Consider the following 19,496-nt stretch of genomic DNA (forward strand, 5'->3'; position numbering starts at 1 on the left):
GATAAGCGCTTTTGTGCACTTGGCTGGTGTTTGCCCATGAACAAGGCTGTTGACTGGGGGTTTATTGCTGTGAAAGATGCCAACAGCACCCCAAGGACAGACTGGGACATTCCAGCACTTGTCAGAGAGGTGCCAATGCCCCCCTAAATCTAACACCACTGTGATTTCACAGAGACACAACAGTGCTGATAACAGCTTTAGATTTGGATGCCAGGGGAGAGAGCAGTCAGACTGTGTTATTCACTACAACTAGAACAAACAGCCTACAGCTTCACTTCAGCTTCTGGGTCAGGGAGGAAGAAGGATCAAACCTTATCTATGATACAACTGTCGGTCAGTCCCTGAGGCCACTGCATTAACACATTCCCTGGAGTGCTGAAAGCAAAGTGCTCTATGGTACAAGTGCAGCGTCAGGGCAGGGTAAACTCAGTGGTACAGGTTGGCTACCTATTCGTTTTGTCATTTTACCTTAGAGCCATGAATATTCCCACAGTACTAGATGCTATAAAGACATACAGGGTGTGAAGATCCCTGCTGTGCAAGATTAGGCTACAGTACATAGCAGTGATGTATACCCACAGTTAGGTGTAGCCACTATCCCTGTCACACTTGGTGCTAATTTTGGTCCCAACACCAGCTAGAATTGTTAGTGCCCACCTATGCTAATAAGCCCTCGCCCTCAGTTGCTAAGGCAGGTGCAACGCTGCACTGTCACAGCCATCTAGCCTTTGGGCCAGAACCAACTCACACCCTGCCAGCTGGCACAAGTGCAGGGTTGTATATATATTCCCTCTACCTTCATGCTTAACAAAGCTTCTCCAGCCTGACCTAGCAGTCACAGCCCAATTATAATCCACATATAAGTCTAGGAGAGCAGCAGAGACACATCTTTTCAAACCATCTAGACTAGCAGAACGTTTCTTACAGATATGAAGTGGAGAGAAAGCTACAGCCTGTAAATCTCATTGTTCCATTCAGGTCCGCAGGGTGTCGACAGAGCTAGTCTCTTCCTCTTTTGTGAGCAAAGGGATAGGAAGCAGCCAGTAAAGACGAACTGGAGATGTTGTGAGGAAGAAGCAAACTTACAGGCAGTTCTTATTGCTTAGTGTCTAGACTATTTTTTTCCATTTCTTTCCATGTATTCAAAGTTATTTAAGCTCATTAAGAAGTCACGTTTACACTTTGGGAATGAAAGCATACCTTGTCTGGCTTTCCCATAGCTATTTATCTTCCTTGTATTGCAATAGCAACACTTTTCCTACAAGTCTCATGTAAAAACCACTTCATTCTTCCTTACGTTTATTATAAAATAAATGGGATTACAGGGAAACATGAAGAAACTACTTTCACCACCATCTCTCCTAACTATATAGGAAAACCACTTACTGAAAGCAGAGCTCAATAACTAAATATCTTTTAAAAGACATGCACTGTAATACAAGTTTTATTTTACAAGGTAGGCGCTAATCTCAGTGGTGCAGCCAAATTTTATTCTGGTTAATCGTTTTGCACCCATGAGGCACTTTACTCCTACCGATTTAATTTTTGCCTTCAGTTCCTGTCCTAAATGCGCACAATCTTCCCATGGTGGCTAAAGCGCAGCAGAATACAAAGTCTCTTCTACATACCATATGGCTTGAGCATTTGGGAGGGGTGAGGAGCAGGCAAAAAGGCACCATATAAAAAGGACAACGACACTGGAGTCTGCTAAACATATGTGATGAGAGAGAGACACAGAGAGGAGAGAGACTGCAATTCCAATGAACACACAGAGTACCAGCAACCAGACAGAAGCATCAGCAGATTATTTTTGTTATGGGAGGGCAGAGGAAACCAAAGATACATAGAGCTGTTATTTTCCTAGCATCACAAGACTGCTTTCCTCCCTTCCTTCTGAAACAGCATTTGTTCTGAAGCCAGGTGCAACCAGTACACCTCACAGCTAGTGGCAGTTGATGGATTGGATCAAGCTCCCTATTACTGCGTTTTGGATCATTAAGTAAACTATTTTGAATGAAGCTGTACTGATTCTTTTTTTCCTCTAAACAGGTGGCAATTGAAACACAAGCAGCTCATAAAAATATACCTTTTAACAGAGGAGATATAATTAATAAAAACAAACAGAAGTCACAATTAGATAATTGTTTTAACACTTAAGATCACTTGAACTACCACCGAACAGGGTAAAACTTGAGTTTAATCTTATGCTTTGAGCTCCCATTTGTAGAAAAAGGCAGAATGATGGCCTCAATTGCCATTACATCAATTTTTATAAAGTGTTTGGAATACTGAATTATGTACATGTATGTGTACACCTAGCTGTGCATACAAACACATTTTGGAACATGATGTAACTTACTGCACACTGGAGATCTACCCGACAAAGAACTAGAACAAAAATCCATTGTTATTTCTTGATTCAGCTGTAGTAACTAACTTTTTCTTTTATGAAGTATCTGATTGACATTTTTGCCTTTGTCTCCCTAAGTTTTCATTGATAAAATTATCAATTCAACATTGGCAATCAGCAGTTAAAAACAATCTACAAAGTTTCAGTGTGGAAAGGAGGAATTAGAAAATTAAAATCCAATTAATATTCTAAATTCTTTATACTCTTTCAAACCAAACCAAAAATTACTTAAAAATACTCAGAACATGCCTTTGTGGATTTATTATTTCCAAAAAAAAAACCCCACAGAAAGGAAAAGAGATTACTAAGCAGTAATCAGAGCTCTTAGAAATACATAAATTACATGTACAATCCAGCCACTGTAGATATACAGGCACCCCACCTTAAGCTGCAGCTTCGTAGTATTTGGCAAGTAAGCCCACATGGTGTTCTCTCTACTCAAGACACAAGTATATCTGATGAAAGGTTTATCTTTCCCTTCAACTCTCTATCAAATACAGAATTCAGTGCAAACAAATTCTTGTGAGAAAGAAGGTAGACACAGCCGAATTTCAGCATCTCAGAAGCCTTCAGCTGACAGTAGATAACATCATTAACCATTGTTAGAAATGGTTCTTGATAAACACTTTCAACCAGCAACTTTCACATACCAAGTCCTACCCACAGGCAAAAATCCTTCACACCAACAGTAACTGCAGAACTGCTCAGTGAAGTAGCACACAAGCTCTAAAGATAGGTGCAACAAGAGAGGACTTGCCAAAGGTAAGGACACTGCTGCAGGTCACTATTTGACAGGTCATAAGAAAGGAGACATTAAGATAATTGGGTATGTTGAATTCTGGTGAATTTTGACAACAGAAGGATACTTCATTTCTGCAGTCTCACCAAAGATCTTAACATGCTGCATTAACTCATGCCCTACAGAAAGATTACTGTGTTCTTTGATCTCTTTTGGCTTCACACAAATGACCTTGAGAATTATTGAGAAGACCTGAGTTTATCTGCCATGGAGCATCATATAAGTGCATGCCACCACATATGTGATAACCAGGCAGTACCTGGTTGAAGCAGCTCCTGCACATAGGTGTATCTCAGCTGGAGAAGGACCAGCCACCAGCAAGTCAAAGGTCATGTCAATTAACCCTTGTGACTGAGCAAAAGGCATAGCAATTTTGTCACCTGTTCACCCATTACAACATAACTATTGATGCTGGGCAACCTGTCTTGATGAACCCAATAACCAGCTGAATTTCAGGGACACAATCACTACTGTTAATACCATAAAGATGGCTGATGGACTAACAGAAAGCCTGAAAGACCCTCATAAAATTAGTCACATGCCATGAGGAAACAAGTACGGCTTATAAAATAACCTGCTGGTACTCAAATGCTGAGAGACACAGAATGCCCTTCTTACAGATTTTCAAGGGCATGGCTATCACCTATCACTTGTGAATGAGATCATTCAGCTCTGTTGAGTCCCAGATAGGTTAACATCTCCTTTCATAACAAAACTAGAAAGTTCTTGCAAAAAAAAAAAAAAAACCAACCTGTCAACCCTGAGATACAGGAGAATCTAGTCAACAACATGCTGTATTGTAGGTCTTATGAAGAGGAGTACCAGAAAAGGGGTGGTAAGTAAACAGAACATTAAAAAAAACCCCAAACAACAAAACAAACAAAAAACCCCCATAACTGAGAAAGGAGAAAAAAAAAAAAAAAAAAAAGAGAGAGATAAGCACTCTGGAGGATTACAGAAATGACGCAAACTATTTCTGTAACTCGCCCAAGATCCAGGCATCTGATACTTGATACCAAGGATAATAAACTAGGCCATTTTCAAAAAGCTGGGAAACTACTTTAAGACGGAAAAAGCCAAAGTAGAAAACAGTAGTGAACACTGCAGACCCAGCTTCATGCACATGACCAGATGGAGATCTCTAACAATCAAGATGCTTTCTAAACCTTCTCATAGTGAGACAAAGGTATAGATCCACTTCTTGAGAGATACCCAACGCAAGGTCTTTGCTTCAGCAACAAGGCTGTCACTGCTGAGAATTATGATGCCAAGAGAGTAAACAGAAAGGAGACATTTCCTTTGAAACCCTGATATAACTGTCACTTTTCTTAGCTATGTGAGAAGAGCCACCCACCCCACCACAACCTGCTAGATCTTCATCAGCTACTCACTGTTAAATCAGCCTGTAAATTCAGATATGGTGGATTCAACTAACAATCTACAATATGTAATATTTCACCCCAAAGATCTTTCCCAGTTTCAACTGGCAGAACAACCTGCATGGGAAAGCAGTTCTTGTTACCACAGCAGCAATGCATTGCAAAGTCTTAAAATTTGACTCCATCTTGCTGTAAGCACATGGAAGGATCTATTAGAGGAATCACCTAAACAGCACATATCCTTTGTGTATCCAGACAGCTAAAGCCCCCAAAGTCAAAAGGAATCTGGCCATCACAGGTAGCACAAAGGCCAGAAGATTAACTGCAGAGATGCCATCAACAGGAAAGAAGGTGACATGTCTAACAAACCTATTCTCAAAAAACTCATGGCAGGTTTGGATTGAACTAATGTGAAAGGAGCAAAGGTACTTCAGAGGAAGAAACATAAAGGCTGGGAACAGAAAGAGAGCTAAACCTCCAGCTTACACACACACCAAATGCAAGAGAATCAAGTGCCACAAGGTTAAGAAATTATCCAGCTCCCAGGATCTGCACATATTCCTTTCACAGTGTGAATGCAGAAACCTGGACATCTATTCCACAGCAGGATCAACTACACCTAGATAAACCCTGATAAATATTCATCTAGCCTGCGCTTAAAGACTTCATTGCTCCACTATCCCTCCCCTGTGACAGGAGAAATTCAGATTATGCTTTAAAGACCATTACTTCTTATCTAATTCATCTGAACATGAAGAACAGATATTTTTTTCTCTGACCTAGGGCAGTCTTTTTTTGAAGACTTCAAGTCATCCACCTTCCACAGTATCATGTTTCCTAGTCCTTGGGTGTCTTTTATTCTCCCCCAGACATCTGGGTTTTCTTCAGTTGGTCTACACCTTTGCTGAAATACAGTAGTCACAGTTCCATTTCCTAGCCACACAGTACCAATTTCATCAACAAACCATGATCATAAGCTATGAAGAGCTGTCTTCAATGAACGGAACTACGAAGGCATACAACTAACATAACCATGTAAGACTCAAGATATCTGTGCCTGTCATACTTTGCGTACTATTGAAACAGGTAGCTCCGACTGTTTAGCTCTAGGATGATGACCTATTGACATAGAAAACATCAAATGAGCAGGCTTATTTTGCGTGAAGTGATGAGATAATCCATTATCAATACTTTCTGGGTCACAGAAAAGGCAACAGCATATAATCACTTTAAGTTTACTCACACTACAGATAAAGCAATACACATTTATTTACTCACTGCCAGGTTTGACTACATTTCAGTGTCCTCTAAGACAGGAGTGAAAAATAAATCAGATAATCTCAACTAGATCTACTTAGGAAGAATATGGAGGGGGGGTAGGGAGTGGAATTAAGAACTGTTTGCCAAAGTTTGTGAAGGACAGATAAAGCCTTTGTTCTACAAAATACAAACACCACTGATTCTTAACACGATCAGTACAGGGCGTTCTCTTTTTTTGAAGCCACAGGATGGAAGATCTTTCCTCTTGTCTCTTTGCCCTGCCTCCATTGCCCTGTACAGATAAGTGGGCAGAGGCATCTGAAGGGTGTAAGAATGAGATGAGCAGCAGCAACTGTTTCCTGCATACATTCTCCTTTGCTCTGCTTGACAACATCCTTACAGGAGATAAGAGCTGAAGTAAAGGTGCCTAATTTGTACTGTGGTGCACTCGAGGGTTATTGTGAAAAAGAAGAGTCTAGGCCAATTCCAGCCCATTTTCAGACAATGCAGTTTCACTGGGAAGGAGATAGCTGCTGTAGGAACAAACATTATTTGAAAGGAACTCCTTACTTCACAGAAGGAAGACACTTTCGCTACAAAGACTGCAGTCTTTTTTGTACTAGGGATGAGCAAGGATTCTGTACTTTGCCACCAGTACCATGCCTCTGCTATCAAACCTAGTGTCTTTGGAGAGATTCCAGTGAAGCAACCTGATGGATGATTTACATTCTGTTCTCAAACTGTAATCCAATTTTCTTCTCTATCCAGACCATGCAAAATTATGTAATATTAACACTGCTATGAAACTACATTGTTAAAAATTGAAAAAAAGTTAAAGGCATCCCCAAGACTCTAGAGACTACAGTTGCAGAGGAGGCTAGTAACTTCTGAGCACTGGAGTTATATATATCCAAGCTAGTGCAATCTTCTTGCGCCAGTCCAAGACTTCTGCCTGACATTAAGCAGCCTATTGCAAGTGCAGCCACTCTTTGGTCTACAGAGAGGACAAGTCTGTGTTCTTGCCCAGTCTAGAACACAAGCAAGTAGGGAAGAACAAAGGGAGGACCATTTATTTTTAGAAATCTACAACAAAACTACCAGTGAGATGGTGAAAAACCTGGGTATATATGTAATTTAGCGTATTTACTACAGGCAAAAGACAACAGCCATATGGACAAAGTAGAAGTTCATACAGAATTAGCACTGTAAAATGTTCAGTCTTTCAGAAAAAAATACCTTATTTTAAACAAAATAAATTTAACTAAGTTCTACCCATCCTGTGAACGATGCCTAGCAAGTAATTTTAATTGCCCTAATTTTGGAGATTTGCATACAAGTTTTTGTTTTACTAGTTGGTCCTTTACCTTTTATCTCTGCTAGCTGCTCCCACTCGTCTTTACTAGTTGGTCCTTTACCTTTTATCTCTGCTAGCTGCTCCCACTCGTCTTTACTAGTTGGTCCTTTACCTTTTATCTCTGCTAGCTGCTCCCACTCGTCTTTACTAGTTGGTCCTTTACCTTTTATCTCTGCTAGCTGCTCCCACTCGTCTTTACTAGTTGGTCCTTTACCTTTTATCTCTGCTAGCTGCTCCCACTCGTCTTTACTAGTTGGTCCTTTACCTTTTATCTCTACTAGTTGCTCCCACTGGAAAGCAAATATCTATTCACATAGTGAAGTTCAACACATGATGATCTTTTCTTGCAGAATCAAAACAGGTAGTACTTCTGCAAATGTATTATACTTCCCTATTACTGCAGAAGAAAATGTATGCTCTCTTTTTTTCCAGTGTTAGAGTAAAGCTAATGGATAATAAAGACCACAACTTGTTAGGATAAACAAAGATAAAGATTTTCTACTGTTTCTCAATCTTAGTTCACTAAGACCAGTATATTTCTCATTTGAATCAAGGCCTAGTGAAGTTATACAATACTTAACTTTTTAAGTATACTAATTTTTAAATAACCCCAGCAGAAGAAGGCACACAAAATAAAAGGGATTTTATAGTTAGGAGTAAAACCTTTCAGTTTTCTGTTACAAATATGACAAAATCATATTGTCAAATGACATACCGTAAGTCCACTGGCATTAGCAAAACATGCAAGAGATTTATGTTCCTACTGAAAAATTTCATATGAAATTCAAAGATCAGGATCAATATTTGCAGAAGAAACTTAAAAGGATGCAGAATCCCTGTGCTAGCTTTATTTGGCTTTGGTTAACATTTTTCATAAAATAGTAAAACATGGCATAGATTGTGCAGAACATATGAGAAGAACTAAAAAGATCTACTCCAGGCACATTGCTAGAAATATCTGAAGGTCACCTGATGATTTTCAGTATAATTTCCTATTAAATTCCTATTTTGGTAGTTTATAGCTTTTAAATGGTTAAAATTCCAAGGCTGCAGTTTTAGTGTTTGATGTATTCCTTGCATGAAGTCCCATACAGGAACACACCTTTTCCTAAACTCAAAAAAGATTCAGCTTTGAGAAAATGTGTGTTCATTAATTTACACCACTAAAGCAGTTCAGAAAAAAAAACTTGCTCGTCATAGTCATTGTCCTAAGCTTTAAGAAATCATTGGCTTCCCCTGTGCCTATGTATTTTTTTATTGTAATTTTCCCAGGTTCTAAGTTTTCTGTTGTGAAGTGTGGGTGTTAAGGAAGGAAACTGCCATTTAAGAAATGTGGGACAGTACTTCAGTACTTTTGGTTTCTGAGGGTTTTTGTTGTTTTGGGATGGTTAAAAAAAAAAAAAAAAAAATACTTACACTACCTATATACTTACCCAGACCCTGCTTTGCACTCTCTGCAATTTCTTACAGCTCCCTGAACATAGGGAACAGCTGTTACTTTACTATTCTGTACTGTGAATGAGGAAAAGAGGAAGATGAAAATCCAAACGTCCTCAAAAATTGATCATGCCAGACAAGGAAAAAGTTCACACCAAGCACCTCCCTAGCCTCCAAGTGTGCACAAACTGGTGGCCAAAGAAATCTACTTGATTTAGAGCAGCTTTAGAATTTCCAATTTTAAAAAAAAAAAATCACTGTCTAAAAACATATAGCAAAATAAATATATAAAGCATCGGACACTCCCTATTATTAAAAAATCCATATATATATATATGTATATACACACACTGCTACCATAGTAGAAGCTTGCAAATACATATGCTCTCCCATTATCATTACCAGCATTATAATGGTTCTCAAGGTCATTATGCCAGATGAAGCATGACTGCATGAGGAGAGCTAGTACCTTACCTAAAAATGCACTAAGCTACACATTCTTCTTCTGTAGCTCAGCCTACTCATCAGGCTTATTGGCAACTGGCAACTTTCCAATGTGTTTGAAACTTGTGTTGGACCTCTTGGTGGCAGGCAGAAAAAAATGTGTCCCCAACAAGACACTATTTTACATCTGGAACTGAATGAGCAACTGTTTACAGCTTTTGTGTTCAGCCACTAATACACATTAAACAATCCATTAACACACAAAATTAATGGGACGTTGCCAAGTTTAAAGTCAGAAAAGCACTGTGCCTGTGCATAGTTCCCCACAGCATATGTTGGCACTGTTGTTTATAACACATCCAGCACACACACGTTTGGAGCTCTGCCTAATTAGTTCACTGCAATTGAATCTCAACTCTAGCCTTAATTCAGCTGCAATGAAAATTTTGAAAGAGATCTATCTACGCAGCCGTGCATGTTTTTACCCTGGCACTTGAAGAGCCAGGGTAAGGAAGTGTGCCAGAATTGCCCAACCAACCATTCGACAGATATATAGACATGCGAATACTGCACTTACTGGTTTTCTTAAGATCATTCATGTGCAACTTTTAAAGGCAGAATAATTCTTTTCCTGGAGGAAAGCAAACACCAAAGGAGGACTTGAAATATTGTACTGGAAGGTTGATAGGAAAAGAGAGAAGGCCTATCCCCAGGAAAGCCTGCCCAAATTTAACACATTTATAACTTCTACATGCATTCCACCGAGTTGCTTCTCCACTGCATGCAATGCAACCTGCCCCCACTGGGCATTAGTGTTCAGAAGTTTACAGCATTCTGCTTCCATCAGTTATTTGAAAACCTAAACACCAGTACAATTACAGTTTGCCCCCACAGAACTCGCTCTCCTCATGTAGCTTCTGTGTCTGCCTGCAGACTATAGGTCAAGACGATACTCAAGGCTTTTTCCAAGTAACTGACCATATCACACCATGCATTTCAGAACTGAAACTGAATTTTCATAATTATTGCTAGAGATACTGTGTGCCTTCAAAAGGCATTTTAATTAGAAGATGCCCAGCTTTTCACCTCCTTTCACCTTCAACAATCAAAATATATTTCCACAATCATTTTCACAGAGCAATCATTTAATGCAACAAATGATGCAGAGATGGTGGTTTAGTCAAAGTGACTTCCAGGCACTAACTACCAGTAGTTGACATTGAGAGGATCTGGTTTCTGATTCTGCTTTTCTTTCTGATGACAGTCAATTACTAAGTAACTTGAGTATTTTTTAGGTTTGGATTTTTGGTTTGGGGTTTTTTTTTCATTTTTAGTCAGTTTGGCAGTTACTAGTATCTGTGTTTCTTACCCTGAGAACTTCTACTGTCCCAGTGGGAGAGAAAAATGGGGACCTCTCCTGAACTGTAACTATGCTGTCACTCTTGAGGTCTTCTTGACACAGACTTGGATTGATCTCAGCCACAGGACAGCTAGACAAGAAAAAATGAAACTTCAGTCAAGTTACAGATTGGGAAACATCACACAAGGCAAGAGCGGAAAGCTGTATCCTGGCCAACCCGAATAGTACCTCAATCACACAAGTCACAAAGAAGCAACTGCATGCTGTATTGTAGCTAAGGGGCTGCACTGTGGCACACAGCAAGGAAGGAGGGAGCAGCAAAGCCTTCAAGTCACATCTCCACTTCACCTGTATCCAAAATCTGCCAAGACTCAAAACTCCAGTATCTGGCTGATCATCAAACAGGCTGACCCTGCCACAGCAACTCCTAAACATGAACGCACTGTCTTGCATTGTTACCAAGCATATTGATAGATGCACAGTGCGAGGTTGTGATGACGTCCACCCTGCTGCAAATCAAATAGCTAGACTATGGAATAGGGCCAGGGAGGTGGGAGGGTGGAGAAAATAATCTAAAAATATCACCTTGTTTCCACTTCATTTTCCCCCAGTTCTAGTCCTCCTTGAACATGTGCGCAACCTCAAAGACCTATATAAGCCACTGCACAGCTGTAACACATCATGCTTTTAAAAACATGAAGTGACAAAGTAACAGATTCCTACTACTACAACTGTATCTAGCACGAAGGGATGGGAGTACCAGGCTTCAGTACTACAATAAATGCTGGTTGCAAGCAACAGGAGCTCATAGACAGAAATCATATAGAAATAAAACAAGCATTAGTTCACGTCAGCTTCTGCATGACATGAAGCATAATCTCTCTCTCTCAAATATGCCAAAATGAGGGGGCCAATTCGACCTCAACTAAACTGCCTCAGTCTTGACTAAACCTGGGCCTTCCTGCAATTGACTGTAGCAGAAAGAATGTGACTGTGACCAAGTTATTTTTCTTTCCTTCCACTTAGAAAAGCCGCGCTTATTTTGGAAGATTTAAGTCTTCTTTTTAAGATAGAAGTCAATAATCTGAAAGTCTGACTCCAAGCCACAAAAATCTCTAAACATTTGTGTCCAAAACGTAGTACTTCATATGTTTTGCCCCTTTTTTCATTCAGTCTGAAAGAAAACTTAGCCATTTATAAGCACATGCATACACTAATCATTTAATGGACTTTTTTCCTCAACAGTTTACAAACCAAGCATGAACCAGTAGGCTTGACGTATGTTTGTAGTACACTTGGAAACATGACAAAAATAGGATTTTAAATTGGGAGTTATGCTTCTTCCTCACAGTGTTGTATGTAAACAGCACGATGTAAACACTGCGTTGCCTTTAATAATTGATTGCTCTAAGTCCTGATACAAATGCAACTGGAATATTTTATCTACCCTTGCTTCTTATCTTTGCATGCATACGCATGCAGCCACACTTCTGATAGTTCCCCTGTTCCTAGATAGCAGTCTCCCAAATCTCAACCCCCAGCCAGCCCAGGCTCATGTAAACATCTCGGGGTTTGAACAAACTCAACAACAATCATCGCTGATTAAACCAATCATATAGAAAGGCAAAGTAAAGTGAACCAGGTACAGGCATGCAAAGGTAAGATAGATGTTGATTACCTTTTGTGGCAGCAAAGGAGAGCTGCCATACCTGCCGGAACAGACCAATGGTCCATCAGCTTCCAAATTGTTTCCTCTGGTAATGACCAACACTTCAAAGAACGTGAGGAGTCAACATGCAATGCACATTGCCAAAAGTCATTAATTGCCGTACCGAGAGTAAAAGAAATCACCAGAAAGCTCATAACTTAAGTTTCTTCAGGCACATTTTAAGATGCTTGATTTCAAACTGTTTAAAGAAGGTGAGAAGAAGCTCCTCCCTCAAGCACTTAAATGTAAATAATTTTTTAAATACCTGAAGACTTCACTTATTCTTTATAGTCATTTCCAACAATGGGACAGAGTTTCAGGATTTCAGCAGGCCACTATGAAGACAGAATTTAAGCTTTTTTTATCTCTCCACCTCTTTTCACGTAGCCTGAAAACTTCATTCATTAAGGCCACAGAACATTTCACCTCTCAAAGGCACTGTCCCAAGGTGCGCTGTTATGATAAGGTGCCCTAGCTCAGAAGGTCATTGAGAACAGTGGCACCCTATCATTTCCTCACCTCTCATAGTTAAGGGGGGTTGGTGGCCCTGGCAGGACATTACCACACACGCAGCCATACCACAGGGCAAGCTCTTGCTTGCAAAATCCAAGTTTCCAGGTAAATACCAGTTCCATTCACAGAAGCCACACAGGTAAATAAATCTTCAACTGTCAAGCACAATTTACTTGCACTGGTAGAATTAAGTGTACATGTACTATATACTTCATATATTTAAATGAAATTTGGTACAACATCAAACCAAGTAATGTAGCTGAAATAAAGGTTTCTGTCATTTCCACTAGTATTTTTAGGCAGGGTTTTTTAGTGGTAAATTAATAGCTGATTTCCCATAGAGACTTAGTCCCACAGCCTGTAAAAATCGATATGTGTATATATAAGATATATATATATAATGAGGTACAATGATTCATTTCTTATTCTGCTCACTTAAGATGTTTATGCTCTTTGGTCTGAGCAAATAACACAAATCTCAGAAAAGACCTGAGCAGAGTTCAATTGATTTAGTCAGCAACTGTGATACCCAGTTATCCTGGAAGTTTAAAAACATCAAGAGAGAAAGTATATACATTTTTCAACTGGAAAAATAGGTATTTCAGCCACCTGTTGAGAGAAATACTAATTCAGAAGTAAACAAGTCGTTGGCCTGATCTAGTACAGCAACCCTCTATTGCTGTACAAGATAGCCAGGTTCCATCCTTTAGATAGGGGGTAGGCGAGGGGCTTTGCTGCACACCAAAACATATGGCAATCTAAACAATATGAAACAAAAATACCAACACAGAATCAGTGGATTAAAGTTTGGTGTTCAACTTCCCTTTTCTAAACGTTATAATATGAAACTGAGGAAAATCAGTTCTGTATATCAGTTCTTAGCTATTAGTGTTCTAGATACCACTGACTCAGATTCCTGAGCAGGAAAAGGGTGTGACAGGCAATCAGTAGATGTAACTCTTATCGCTTGATAAACAGTTTCAACAACCAGCCAGATATACAGGTCCAGAACAAGTTACATTGTCTAAATTTAATCATTTCAGCACATCATTAGGAATGCAACCACACACTACACACAATGTAGAACAGTGCAACAGATGAAAATTCAGAAGCCCACAGTGCTCGTTGCTTCCATCTTTGGGCTAGATCTTGGCCCATAACCTCTACTCAGCTTTGGCTTTTATGCTCTCATTTAACAGCACTCCTGTTCGTTTTCCTTCCCCTCTGAAACTTTAAGATAGTGACCAAGACCTCCCAGGCAGCTGAAAGCCCCCAAAATAAAGCAGGAAGTAGCCAGCAGAGAGTCACAAAGCAGCAACAAGACATTAGTCTCTTAAGCTCATTTTGGCAGGAGATTCAACCATCAAGGTCCTCGCACGTCACAAAACTAACTTGTCAACTGCTTTTAGTAACAAAGCTCTGCTCTGTAGCCACTATTAATCTACCAATACTCAGCACGTGGCTGGCAGGGCTGTACTCAAAAGGGAGCATTCCTTGGTGCAGCAGAAAGCAAACATCCCAGCAAGGTGCTTTAGGAGCTCAGAAAGCAAGAGAGTTGGAGAGGTATGAACCAAAGATCAGTAACCTAAAACATTATTTAACAGATACAGCAAGTACAGGCTTATCTCCCACAGAAACAAGGAGATGCTGGGATGGCTGAGGAAAGCACAGACTCAATTCCCTCTGCTGGTAGAAATCAGAGTGAGGCTGCCTGAGAACACACGCTATACATGCAGATTACCTTGCAAGAAACATACAAGGGCGTATGGTGGGTTTATTTATTTATTAATATTTATTATTATTATTACCCTCCCCTGACCCTTCAGAGTCCCAAGAGAAGAAATTTGCACAATGCTTAGTAAAAGGCTTGAGAATATCTACTGTTACTGTAATTCAGCATCAGAAGAGCTCTTCTGGAAGCGGGGGCCAAATGCTGGGGCTAATGCTTACACCTCAGATAACTGTGTACTGGGGGTAGAGACAGGCAATGGCAGCCTGCACATATTACAATCTCTTTCCTAAAGTAAAATTACAAAATCTTAATTCCTACAAAGATTAACAAAGGGTTAATCCACACTGCTAACACTTGCAAAAAAGAAAACAAACAAACAAAGTTAAAATTCAGGCTAGAATCTTAGATAAAGGGATCCACCAGGTTTTTTTCAGCATTTTCCTAGGCCCACTCTTAAGGCTTAGAGAAGATTAGTTAAGATATTGAACATTATTTATTGCCCCTTCTTCACATAATTTTTGACACCTGAAAGAGGTCAGAAATCATAAGACACGGCTGCCTAAAACTCCTTTTTAGAGAAAAAAGTAAAAAAAAAAAACCAAAACAAAACCTAAACTCTATTCCTGAAAGTGTTTTATGTTGCTCAACCACAACTATTAGACACTTCATAATTATGGCCATTAGCTGTTTTGTCATCTAATGGCATTATCATAATGCTAAAGAGAATGGAGCCCACAATTACCCCAGCAGCTGCACACAGTCATCTCCCAATTAAATACATTCAGGTGACAGCTGTTTTCCCTCCACTAAAATAAAGTTGGTACCACTTACCTAAAGACTCCTCAAGTCACCTAAAGACTCCAGAATCCTCAAACGGGGCATATAAGCACCCAATCCTGAATTCACTTCAAATAATACTTAGAATAGCATTTAAAAACAGAATAATTAGATCATAAAGCCTGATTTTTATCAAAGTCTTTTGCCTTAAGATTTTGACCATAAAATGTCTTTATCTCTAGCTGGTATAATAACCATGCATATACGTAGCGTGTATATACATGCACATGTATGTGTGTGAGTGCAGAAACGCAACAGACACCACAATTCTGCCTGACCTTATTACCTACATTTAACATACACAAGTCATTCAAGGGTCATGCGAACCTTCTGCAACACCTCGATTAAAAAGCATGGATTTCTCACAGAGGCACTTGCTGAATCCTCGTGCACCACAGACCCGCCACGCGCGGGCTCAGGGCAGGTGCTGCACGCCGCATCAGGTATCATACCCAAAGCGGTTTTCAACTTGCCTGTAGCTAAGCGGCATTAACATCCTCAAAACCTTGTCATCCTCCTTCCTGTCTAAAAATAGCAGCGACGACATTTGTGCCTGAAAGGACAAGAAGTTAGAGCGAACGGCAATAGAAGAGGCAAGGAGAAGGTGTGTCACCCCTCGCTCGTCCTCCTCCAGCAGGGCTGCGGGGCTGCGCACCTGTTCGGTCAGGAACGGATGCTGTGCAGCGAGCTGGGAAATGGGGAGTCACTGCATTAAAAACTACCGAAGACACTCTTACCTATTTAATTCCCACACTCAGAATGAAGAAGTTATTTCAACTCCCAGGGTAAACTTCTGAAGAAATCTGCCTCGAGCCCGCTCCTGCTCTATCTGATACGTACACCCAAGAGCTCCTGAACAGAAATACAGCACTTCTGTTTAAAATAAGAGAAACTTCCTCCCAGAGAGTGACTTTTTTGTTGCTGTTTTGCTTCACGCCCGTTCAAAAACGCCTCAGGGAGAGGTCTCTGCAAGCCGTTCGAGCCTGGAGCACCGGGCCTGCCCGGAGAGCTCCGCGGCAGCGGGACGGCCAGGGGTGCCGCGCTCCCGCCTCCGCCGCCAGCCCGGGCCCCGCCAGTCGAGGCGGGGAGGGGGCCCGGCGGCACCGCCGGAGCGGCCGCCACACGCTTCGGGGACGGCGGGCAGGCGTGCGGGGCAGCACCCTGAGAGAGCCCCTCGCACCGGGAGGCGGTTTTCCCGCGCCGGGCCGCCGCGGCTGACAGGACAAGCCGCTGTAACGGGAGCCCGGCACGGAGCAGGTGAGCCCGGCGGGGAGCGGGCGGGTACTCACACGGTGAAGTGGTACACGAAGCACTTCCAGCCCGTGGGCCGCTCCAAGAAGTTGTAGACCCTGCCCTGGACGCTGCTGCGGCTCAGCAGGGGCTTGCGGAGGCTGTAGATGGAGACGCGGGGATCGAGGCTGACGGGCGGCCGCGGGCAGTCGGCGTTCACCACCACCACCTCGCTCCTCAGGCGCAGCGGCCGCTCCCGCTCCGGCTGCGGGCTGCAGCCCGCCGGCGGCTGCCCGCCCTGGGCGGCGGAGAGCGGGGCGTAGTGGGCGTTGGGGGTGCTCTCGGCCAACTCCAGCGCCGAGGGCTTCTTGCCAGGCGTCATGCTGCCTTTCCTGGGCAGCGACAGCCGGCCCAGGCTCCGGCTTTTCTGCTCGCCTGGCGGGGAGCTGGAGGACATCGCTGGGGCAGCTGGGGGAGGCCGGCCGGCGGTGCGGTGCGAGAGCTGCGCTGCCCCGGGGAGCTGCGGGCCGGCGCCGGGCGCCCTCTCCCGCCGCCGCCGCTGGCCCCGCCCCCTCAGGGGCGGCTCCTGGCCGGGAAAGGTGAGGGGAAGCCGCGGTGGGGCGGGCCCGGCCTGGCCTGCAGTGCTGGGGCCGCCCGCCGGGAGGCGCTGCGGGAGCCGCGCTTACCTCTGCGGGGGAACCGGGGCGGCCCCTCAGCCCCCCCCGCCACTTGCCTCACGGCCCGGCCCGTGAGCCCTGGCTGGCGTCGGGACCCCCTCTCTTCATGGCTGACCTCGGCCGTCGCCACCTACGCGCTGGTCACCGACGTAGCCGCAGGAGCTTGTAGGGTCAGCGCCCCAGGCGGCCAGCAGGCTTTCCCGCCTTTTCGGCCCACCCGGCATCTGTGGGGACGAAGCGCTCCGGTGTTCCCTAGGCCTGTGGCTTTAGCTCCTGGCTTACAACCCCTTACCTGAGACTTACAACCTTCAGAGCCTGCTGCTCCCTCCCTTTTCAATGAATTTCAGCGTCTGGGAGCAGCAGACTTGGGATCCTCCAGAAGGCTCTTTTTAATGCAACTAATGAGTAAGGGTCTGGCCAACATGCCTTGCAGTGAACACTGCACCCTGGTATTACTTTAACATAAGGGAACAAATAAGTGAGAAACTGGGCAAATCGTACAGTTCTGCAGACTTGCAATGCAAGTTGTTTTTCTCACCAACACCAGAAACTTTTTGTCCTTGTGAATGGGTGAGTGTGTTTGGCCATTAATAACATTATTTTGAGAGCTTGGATAACTTTCCTGTATAGCGGAGTAAGTTATGACTTCCTTAACTGCAGTGTGAATCAATTTGTCATGGTTTTTTGCACCAATTAGTTAACATTTTCTATTCCCAGAGCTAAAGAGAAGGGTGCTTTTGGGAGTGCTGGGGTTTTTTTCTTGTAGCCCAAAATAGAACAGAACTAGTAAGAGCTATGTTGAGTTCATGGTTGATACTGGTACTTGGACAAGAATGTTGTGGGAAGATAAGGTGCTAAATAAAGTTAAACAAAAACAACCCTGCTAATTACAGTTCCATTCAAATGTCAGGCTGTACATGTGCTAGGGGAACTGGGCAAGATCCTTCAGTAGTGTAAATAAGCAAGACTCTAGGCTCTTGTAAAGTACTGATTTACACCCGTGAAGGATCTGGCTCCTTAGAAATACAAAACCAGAAGTGTTAAGAGAATTTGCAAAACTTGCTTTTAAATCAACATCACACTAACCAGGACTTTCCCTTCTCCACCAGAAAAGAAGAATAAACTAGCTTAATAAAAACAGCATTTCAAAGGAAATTTTCCCTGCATCTGGCCAAAATAGACTCAGGTTCCCTCATTTTGAAAAATTGTTTTCTTGCAATAAGCCTGCAAGAAAAATGACTAATAGAAGAAAGTACGTCATTACTACCCTTGAAGGCTCACTGTTTGAGGACTAGCCTGATAAAGTCTTGATATTAAAGTTAACAAATGTGATTCTTTATGTAAGTGTTCCACATTGGTTTAAAGACCAACATATTGTTTGGATTATACAGGACCTTATTCTGGAGCCAGCTGCAAAACAGAGTTTACAGAGTTCAGCAGAACAAGAAGCTGTATGTGTATAGGTATGTACATTACATTGTTCTTCAAAAACTGTTTTCAAAATCTTTTAAAAATATCATGGGATTATGTTGTTATTTATCTGATGATTAACAAATCAGAGGATAGAAACCCTAACATATCCGAACCTAAGAAAATGGAATTTCTGTATTACTTATGCAATTTCCTTCCAAAACAAAAGTAGAGAAAGATTACATACTTAAATAGCTAAGCAGGGAAGAAAATTGTTAAGAACTGAATTTGGTCCTCAGTGCTCAGTGTTCAATGAGAAACTGTTCCAAGCAACCAAAGTTTGTTTCAATAATTTTCTCACTGCAAAACAAGAAAAGTCTCAAATATATTCCATAACCCAATATATTGGACTGTTTCTCAGGTCAGAAATATTTTCATAAGGTTTTGATTTCGATTTCTAATGTTGGCTAAATCTTTCAAAGAATCCTCACAAATAAAGGAATTTTAAAATATTTAAAATTAGTATTTAGGCAATATCTAAATGTATTTTCCCTGGGATCAAGGGATTAATAAAAACCCACTTTTTTTAATGTGTTACTAATGGATGATGACATTTATGTAGTAAAATCATTTTGTTCCATGATTCACAGCTAGTTCATGTTACTGAATGCTAAAACACCTGTCTGGCATAGGTGAGAAAAAGAGCATACTGAAATAAAAGTGTCAGAGATTACTATTTAATGATGAGAATCCAGAGAATAATTATCTTTAATATATAATAAGTTACCAAAACTGTATTCTAATTTGCAACATTTTCAGGATTAATACTTTAACATGGTAATAGCAATTCCTGGGTTTCCTCTTCATAAGTAGCCATGTCTCAATATTAATCATGTTGATTTTACAAAAAACTCCAGAATTAAGTGAGGTTTATTTTGAGGTTTAT

General features: G+C 41.7%; 1 protein-coding gene across 2 annotated transcripts in view; it reads right to left on the reverse strand.

Moving 5' to 3' along the window:
- KCNQ1 (potassium voltage-gated channel subfamily Q member 1) overlaps window positions 1-17,010 on the reverse strand; it is a 363,600-nt gene extending 346,590 nt beyond the window's left edge. The window contains exon 1 of one of the 2 annotated variants that reach the window (XM_037402862.1): window positions 16,523-17,010. In XM_037402862.1, the coding sequence (XP_037258759.1) occupies window positions 16,523-16,920 (398 nt within the window). In that variant the 5' untranslated portion in view covers window positions 16,921-17,010. The remainder of the gene's footprint in view (window positions 1-16,522) is intronic. The other variant, XM_037402863.1, reaches the window with a different exon arrangement.
- Between the last annotated feature and the right edge of the window lie 2,486 nt (window positions 17,011-19,496).

Source organism: Falco rusticolus, chromosome 10, assembly GCF_015220075.1.
Source record: "Falco rusticolus isolate bFalRus1 chromosome 10, bFalRus1.pri, whole genome shotgun sequence".
Taxonomy (NCBI): Eukaryota; Metazoa; Chordata; class Aves; order Falconiformes; family Falconidae; genus Falco; species Falco rusticolus.